The 7,804-nt window shown below is 41.3% G+C and overlaps 4 protein-coding genes across 5 annotated transcripts; 3 read left to right on the forward strand and 1 right to left on the reverse strand.

The window, feature by feature from the left end:
* Positions 1 to 666: 666 nt before the first annotated feature.
* On the forward strand, positions 667 to 3,612 carry LOC113202945 (interferon-inducible double-stranded RNA-dependent protein kinase activator A homolog B). 2 transcript variants are annotated; one of them, XM_026417400.2, is made up of 8 exons: positions 667 to 954; positions 1,681 to 1,836; positions 1,935 to 2,055; positions 2,126 to 2,295; positions 2,516 to 2,637; positions 2,741 to 2,935; positions 3,018 to 3,129; positions 3,208 to 3,612. In XM_026417400.2, exons 1-8 carry the CDS (start codon positions 846 to 848, stop codon positions 3,339 to 3,341), a joined length of 1,119 nt encoding a protein of 372 aa, XP_026273185.1. In that variant the 5' UTR covers positions 667 to 845; the 3' UTR covers positions 3,342 to 3,612. The 2 variants fall into 2 exon arrangements, with proteins under 2 accessions (XP_026273185.1, XP_026273183.2); XM_026417398.2 differs by lacking the exon at positions 667 to 954 and adding an exon at positions 1,384 to 1,531.
* Positions 3,613 to 3,647: 35 nt separating this feature from the next.
* LOC113202946 (ATP synthase subunit C lysine N-methyltransferase) lies at positions 3,648 to 4,796 on the forward strand. Its single transcript, XM_026417401.2, has 4 exons — positions 3,648 to 3,873; positions 3,985 to 4,157; positions 4,236 to 4,427; positions 4,508 to 4,796. The coding sequence occupies exons 1-4, from the start codon at positions 3,663 to 3,665 to the stop codon at positions 4,655 to 4,657; spliced, it is 726 nt and encodes a 241-aa protein (XP_026273186.2). The 5' UTR covers positions 3,648 to 3,662; the 3' UTR covers positions 4,658 to 4,796.
* Positions 4,797 to 4,824: 28 nt separating this feature from the next.
* Positions 4,825 to 6,306, reverse strand: LOC113202947 (transmembrane protein 208). Its single transcript, XM_026417402.2, has 5 exons — positions 6,138 to 6,306; positions 5,690 to 5,851; positions 5,381 to 5,517; positions 5,205 to 5,289; positions 4,825 to 5,125 (listed from the first exon to the last, which is right to left on the reverse strand). The coding sequence occupies exons 1-5, from the start codon at positions 6,141 to 6,143 to the stop codon at positions 4,988 to 4,990; spliced, it is 528 nt and encodes a 175-aa protein (XP_026273187.1). The 5' UTR covers positions 6,144 to 6,306; the 3' UTR covers positions 4,825 to 4,987.
* A 298-nt stretch (positions 6,307 to 6,604) lies between these two features.
* On the forward strand, positions 6,605 to 7,803 carry LOC127748669 (testis-specific serine/threonine-protein kinase 6-like; the record flags this gene model as incomplete). Its single annotated transcript, XM_052265822.1, has 2 exons — positions 6,605 to 6,921; positions 7,330 to 7,803. A coding segment is annotated over exon 2 (291 nt), but the record flags the coding sequence as incomplete, so codon positions are not given.
* Position 7,804: the final 1 nt, after the last annotated feature.

Below are 7,804 nucleotides of genomic sequence, written 5' to 3' on the forward strand. Positions count from 1 at the left end.
GGAGGGGGAACGGGGGCGCTCTTAAGTTTAGCTGTATGCCTTTTTTGTGTAGTCTGGTCAAATAAAAAGCCTTAAATTAAATGAAAAATATGAGATACCGCATCAAAACTTATCTTCCACTATAACGCTGCCGTGGTAATTTTTCTGCGGTGTCAGAACGTTTTCTGAGTTCCAGCCACCGCACACGAACAGGGTCCGGTTCGCAGCCCTTTGCTATCTGTCTATCCCTGCATCCCTGCCCAATAGAATCTGTGCAGGGCAGGTCTATTGTAGCGGGACTTCTAGTCCTGTAATATGTATTTGAATAATAGTCGGAAGTTCCCTCGGCTCATACTATTTCTCTACTTCTGATGTTCTGATTTGGCATTAGCACTACACCTGTGTACACGAAAGGTCGTGACGTCACGCGCAAAAGAAAGTACGAAGTACTTACAAAGGGGTAAAGGACGCCAATGTGACTTGACGCACGCCGGCTCGTACCCAATGAGGAGTTCAAGCTGATTTGACATCGAAGTGGTCTCCCATTCTGACATCTTCCTGCACTCATTCTGGTGCCATTGTGACCAATATTTGACTTATGACGTCATATTGTGTTTTGAAGATGGTAAGTTCGACTCCCCTCCCTCCGTACTCCCACTCCCCCTTACCCTTCCCCGCTGACTGGAATCGGGGAATCCGACTTGACGACAGAGGCTTACAGAGAGGGCTGGCGCGGTGGGGCCAGTGGACTAGAACCACTAGTCGACCTGGTTCTGTGTGAATGTAACTCACGCTCTAGTTCTACAAGGACATCGAATCTTAGTGGATCATCGAACTTGTTCAATAGTAAGTCTATTTCTTCGGAAATGACCGGGCATACAGCATCCCTTGCTTCTGAAGGACAGAAGAGGCCTTTCATATGTACGGAGACTGTTTACGACGAGATCCCTTCGAAAATGAAGAAAGATGATGAAAGTGAGTGGCATTTAAGATTCTGTCTATCGAATGTTCTGTTAACTTCGCGTTGAAATGAACGTGTGCCCTTTGGCATAGGTCAAAGGTTCGCAAATTCACATATGGTGGATGACCAATGACCACGTATTTTGTCAACGTTGGAATAAGTCCCTCATTTGAACGCGTATCTGACTTATCTTGTCGTTGTGACTTATATTATTTGAAACGTCACAATATTAAGTCAGTTATGTCAATTTTAGACATGCGTCTAGGACATGTCACTGGGCCGGGAATCCCCGTAGGCTAGAGTGGATCTGGCATATATTTCGCGAGGGGTCAGAGGGTTGAAAGGTTTCAACAATAGTAACAATTTTTTTAATCATTATTGGCATGCAACAACGCAACAGTAAGTAAATTATGGTTTATTCGGGGTTGCGTCATCTATTTCTTGCCGTCGTCTCCAAAATGTATACTGTTGGACGAATATCGCGAGTGCTCTTATTCGCAGTCTCCCCTGTTGACATTAAACAGCAAGCGTCTGCTTCTGCTACAGCTACAGCTTGGCCAGCTTGGCTACAGGCTTTCTGCTTTCTCTCAGGTGTAATTTTTGGAAGGTCTTTAAAGACCATTAAATCTTGCCTACCTTGAAACAGTGAACAAATTTGCTTGCCTTTACCTTCACCTTTCATCAATTATGTTCAAATTTTAATTCAGGTTACTTTTTTAATATTTTTTTTGTACTTGTAGCAAGAATGGCCTGCAATCAAACCGCTGTCGCTGTTCTTCAAGAGCTCTGTATGAAGAGGAGGTGGAATCCTCCAATTTATGATACTGTTGATGCTGGTGGTCCCCCTAATGACCCTATATTCGAAGTCGCTGTTACTCTCTGCAACGGAATTAAAGGTTAGCAGGAGTACTTTTTTCTCTTGTTTGACGGAAGTTAAAGTTACTGTTGATATGAATCAGGAGAATGTACATGAATTTTTGACTATTTATTTCAGGTGTGGGTCGAGGGCGGACAAAGAAAGCTGCAAAACATGAGGCAGCTAAGAAGGCACTAGAGCAAATACAGGAAAGGGCACTGCCTGATGTAAACATAAATCTTTCACCCAATAAACCACCGTAAGTCCTTGCTAGTTGCAGTGACAAATCTTTGTTTCATATACTTCAAACTCGCTAATAACTCTTCTAGGATCAACCCCCATGAGGATGTTGGTGGTGCGAATCCTGTTGGAGAACTCCAAAACCTCTGCTCTGCAAAGCACCTTCCAGCTCCAGTCTACGATGTAATTGGTGATGAAGGTGAACCGCATGAAAAACTTTTCACCTACAAGTGTACAGTTTCTCAAAGGAGTGCACAAGGTAATTAGATTAAAAGCTAATAAAAATATCCTAAATGTTTGGCTCCTACATGTACAGTTTTTAATGTAGAGTCCATCAAAGCACCCCTATTTTTGACCAGATTTAGTCTTGAACATGCTAATATGACGTCCTTGTGACATTGTGCTGTTTTTCGCAAGTTTAAAAAGTGTGTCTGCTATTGTTTGCCATATTTTTATCATGCAATTGTTAATTTGTCTAGGGACTGCTCGCAAGAAACAAACAGCTAAACATCTTTCTGCTCAAAATATGTTAGCAATGCTAAAGTCAGACATGAAAGTTATTCTTGATGAGATTCCTGATGATCCTGCGGTCTCCTCTCTGGTAACTACATTGGATAAAATTCCTCCATATTTAATTTCAATTTTAGAATTTTTGCATGGTTTAGTTCAGAGTTGATAATTTTTAACTTTATGGAATGGTTTAGTATTCGCAGAAATCCAAGGAAACAACAGTTTTGGAGAAAGATAAGAAGAGAGATTTAGAGGCTCTGGAAAAGTATAAGGCATTGAAGGATAGCAAAGGAGACATTCCTGCTGCACCTTTAATAAGCCCAGGAACAAAATTTTCAGATTATCATCTTGCATATGCCTCTCAATTAGGAGAGTTTAGGGATATAATTGTAGGTATTTTATTCAAAATGCTTGCACCTAACACCTGATAAATATAGAGTTAAATGAGTGAAAATTATCTCCATGTTACAGGAGAAACCGGGGATAAAGCAAGAGCGTAACTCTTTAAAAAAACTGAAGCTGGTTGCTGCAGAGTTAAATTTTCCTCTCAACATAATGTCAAATCCTGGGAAAGACAATAAAAGTAAGTGCATTGTTTATTGTTGCACTATGATGTCAGCAATCTTCCCATTTTTTCTGACTTTTTTTTTGTTTTGTTCAGGATATGTTGCGTTTGTCCATTTAGCCACTGATCCCCCAACAATTACAGCAGCCCAGAATGAAAATGAGATCACAGCGACAGAGATGGCTGCTCGTAATTGCCTAGACTTTCTCTCTGTAATGTCAACTACATAATGTGCTGCAGCTCAACTGTGCTTTTTGAAGAATGTCATATATTTCGTTCTGTATTTTAATACTTTAAACTGATGTTTTTTTACTTGCTGAAGCATTGCAGTTGTGTTATTACTCCATGATGTTACGCAAAATACCATCTGGATGTTTTATGTTTTTCTTTCTTTTTTTGTTGTTTCTTTTTTATGTTTACTTGCATGTTCGTTTGTTAATTTATTACTGTGATAATAAGTTAATCAGTTAAATTTTAATAAAATGATTTAAATGTACTGTACTACGAACTCTTTTCTTTTTTGAACTTTGGCGCAATTTTGTGTCCCTGGTATGAAAAATTTTCTATCACCCTCCCTACAGCTGCTACAGCTTCTGCTGGCTGTTGCCAAGGAAGGACAATTTCAGATTCAGATGTCTAAAGATGAAGGCATGTTACCTGGACAAGGCCAGAATGAAAGAGCATTTCTTGAATTACTTGGAGAGGGAAAAACAAATAGTTCAGAGAAACGGTGGGGTGGAATGGTGGTTGCTGGCATAACAGGTAAAAAATGATACAGGCAACTGTGATCATACTATTTAGGTTATGGTGAAGTAAGTCAATTTATCTGATTCCTCTAGTTATATTTTGCACTGCAACTTCTTTGTATCACAGGTGGAGCTGCGTTAGCACTCTCAGTTATATGTCTTCCTTTTGTATCTCCTGCTTTAAGGAGGATATGTTTGCCTTACGTACCTGCAACAACATCGCAAGTTGATAATGTTTTGAAAGCCTTGGGTGGTAGATCTGGACGAATAGTTGATTTGGGTAGTGGTGATGGTAGAATTGTGAGTATTCAGTTTAAAATCAGATCCTCTGAGAATTTGATTTGAAATAATATGACATAATTTGGTCTTGTTCCTAAGGTTCTATCTGCTGCGCAAGCAGGGTTTTCTCCTGCTGAAGGTGTAGAATTAAATCCATGGCTTGTTCTGTACTCAAAAATTCAAGCTTTTAAAAATGGTCTTACAACACAAACAGCCTTTCATAGAAAAGATTTGTGGAAATTTAGTCTGAAGCCTTATCCCAACATAGTGATATTTGGAGTTGAAGAAATGGTGAATTTCTTTAAAATACATTTCCTGGATCATTTCCATATAATCTAAGGATATTAATAGCATTTTTTTTTCAATTTCAGATGGAAGAGCTAGAGTTGAAATTGAAAAAAGAAGTTGAAGACGGCACACACATTGTTGCTTGTCGTTTTCCATTGCCATCTTTGAAACCAGTGGCAACAATAGGTTCTGGGCTAGATACAGTATGGCTGTATAAGCACAAATTAAACTAAAGAAACATTATCCACATCAGGGTTTACATGTTACTTTACTATTTCCACATGTATGTTTTGTTTGTATGCCCTATTATTATTTTGAATGAGTGCATGAATGAATGAATGAATGAATGAATAAATGAGTAAATGTAAAGGAGATGATGTACTAAAGACTTGACAACTGCTATCCTGTGAAACACTTCATTGAAAAAATGTATAGAAAGACAAGGAAATAGCTTAATCCATTCCTATTTTTGAGCAAAGTTGTCAGCCCAAAGATGAAAAACAGTATCAAACCTTATCAAATTTGGCACATTGCATAACATGAAATTGAGCAAATATTTTTCATCAATAGCGGCCTCGGGCCATTTTTCTCTCCATTTTACGCTGCTTCTTTGGATCCGTTTGGGGGTCTTCTGGGGCCGGCTGGAAGAACCATGGCCCTAAAATATTCTTCCACAACATCCAGAATCCTCTAGCTGGAGCCTGCACAAATTTAAGAACATTAGAATCCATTTTATTGATTACTTTCTTGAAGTTAAATAGAAGTGCTACATTGTCTTACCAGTGCCAAAAGCCACCAGAAGTAGTTGGAGAACAACGAGAGCAACTGGGAAATAGATGCTAAAATGATGAGGTCCTTTACATGCCTAGGAAAAGAAACGTTGGTCATGAATTCTTTGTACGGAATGTCTATCACATGCTTGGATTAACATTTGACATGACATCCACTATACTCACTCTGCTATTCCACCTTCCATATTTAGATCAACCCCACTATCAAATAGCTGGCCAGAATCTGAATATTTAGCCTTAGCCATGTAGACCATAAACTGATAACTCCCAACATAAATTAATGCAGAAATTATGAGCATAACCTGTTGAGTATAATTCATTTAATTAAAAAAACTGATGAGTGCATGCTTCTTGAAGTACAGACTGACAATCAATTAAAATAAATTAGCATAAGTATTTAGAAAGAATGAAGGGCTAGAGGAAGAGTTAAGATAAAAAAAATACAAAGCCTAGTTATAGTTCTGCAATACTTACTATATTGATTGTAGTGAAGAGGTCAAAAAGAACACACGTTACGGACAAAAAGACTGCATTGGAAATGAATACCATATTACGGTAAAAGCTTAGCGTTTGTTGGTTTTCCTCAACAATCTGCTTAATACCTTTTGTTCCTTGTTTACCTTTCTGTTGTTTTTGCTGAAATAAAAGAGGAGGAGAAACATTATTTGAAATGATATATATGTGCTGGCATAACCTAGCAGATGTAAACAAAACTGGGTATGAATGAAAATCAGAAGAAAAAAAACTGTCAAAGTTTGAAAAATATGGCTGTGTATCAACAAAAACAACTGGGGGAACAGAGAATGACTGCTCTGAAAGAAAATGACAGCTCTAAAATAGTAATGGCATTTTGAGGTAAAGCCGGATGATAACGGGGAAACTTGCAAATATAACTAAAAGACGAAGCAATCTCTTTACTTACCGACATGTTGATGAAATGAATTAAATACCCGTAAAGAAGATAGGAGACACGGAAAACACTTTCAGTTATCGTATGGAAAGAGAGAGAATGAAACTGTACAAAACAAACGTTCCACACTGTCAACAGCCAGCTGCTGCAGCAGACGACTGCATGACGCGTCTAGTCATGGCGGCCACGTTGGAGCAGTATTGACAACAGTTAGCAAACAACCAGAAATTTCCCTTCCACGAGCAAAATAATGTTAGCAGTAAAAATATCTACCTCAGGTATTTTAGGACCGTCATCGTCACGGTTTTGGAAAATATCGACTAAAACTTTTTTTTTAACAAAACTGCAAAATTTTCGCATATTTTCCTTCCCTTACGCAAACACATCCCTTGCTGCGTGACCACTATGTGGACACGCTCCCATATGGAATCATAGACACAAAAAATGAGCCGCATAGGAACGTGTTAAAACGTGGACCACGGACTTTGGCCACGAGCGCATACGCAAACAGCAAACGACCACCAGCACCGCTTAAAGAAAGAACACGTTGGGGCTTCCCCGTTGCTTTATGACGGCACTGTGCTCTCCGTTACGCACTTCATTGTCAGCCCGGAACAATCGTCATTCATCTGTTACCTAGCTACAAGGGCTACAAGCCCGCACAGCTACTGCCATGCCATTGCCCGTCCGTGTAAAAATTCGCAGTCTTTTTTTAATAACAAGTGAACCTGACATTCCCCCCAACCTCACGAAATATGGAACATCTCGGATGACGACGCTCTAACAATTTCTCACCGTAAGTGTTTCCTGCTACCAGGTGGCTTCGACATAGCACGAACTGAGGTCGTCCGAGGGAACTCCCACTTGTAAACAAAGCTCATTCTTCTGAGTCGCGTCATATCGAAAGTAATTTAATAAAAAATGAGAAAATTGCTCGACACTGCACAGTTGCTTGTCGAATTTATCCTGGGCCAGCCACCATGTAAAGCTTAATTCCAATAGCTGCATGCTTGCTTCTGGGGGGAGGAGTACAAGTGCATCTCAGTTGTCCAAAACTACACTAATTCCACGGTATTATGATTTCGACTGATGATAAAAAGAAAACAGCTGGGCACATTTCACGGTGTCTACTCAGACCAAAACAAATGAAGTATTCTTCATCCCCGGTGGAACACTGACTCGCACTTCTGCTCTCCTCTTCCAGACGGGGAAGGGGCCTGCCCCGTCGGGTGCGTGGGGCCACATGGAGCCCCGCCGGTCGCTAGCGTGTCTTGGTCCCCCCTGGCCACTAGGGCCCCCTAGAGCCCCCCCAGGCCCCTAGGGCCGCCACCGCCGCCAGCCCTGGCACCGTCGCAGGCGGCCGCCGCCGCCCCCGCGCTCCGCCCACATGAGCGCCAAGCTCAGCCCCCGGAACTCGGAAGTGAAGGCGCTGGAGCAGCGCGGGTACTACATCGGACGGAAGGTTGGCCAGGGTTCGTACGCCATCGTGCACGCCGCCGACTTCTGCGACGGGTCCGAAAAGCGCATGCGGCTCGCCTGCAAGATCTTCGACAAGGACAAGGCGCCACGTGACTTCCTCGACAAGTTCTTCCCGCGCGAGCTCGAGATCCTCACCAAGATCGAGAACCCGCACATCATCCAGGTGCACAGCATCCTGCAGCGCGGGCCGCGCGTCTTCA

The sequence above is a fragment of the Frankliniella occidentalis genome, unplaced genomic scaffold (assembly GCF_000697945.3).
Source record: "Frankliniella occidentalis isolate FOCC.00 unplaced genomic scaffold, Focc_3.1 Scaffold31, whole genome shotgun sequence".
NCBI classification, from domain to species: domain Eukaryota; kingdom Metazoa; phylum Arthropoda; class Insecta; order Thysanoptera; family Thripidae; genus Frankliniella; species Frankliniella occidentalis.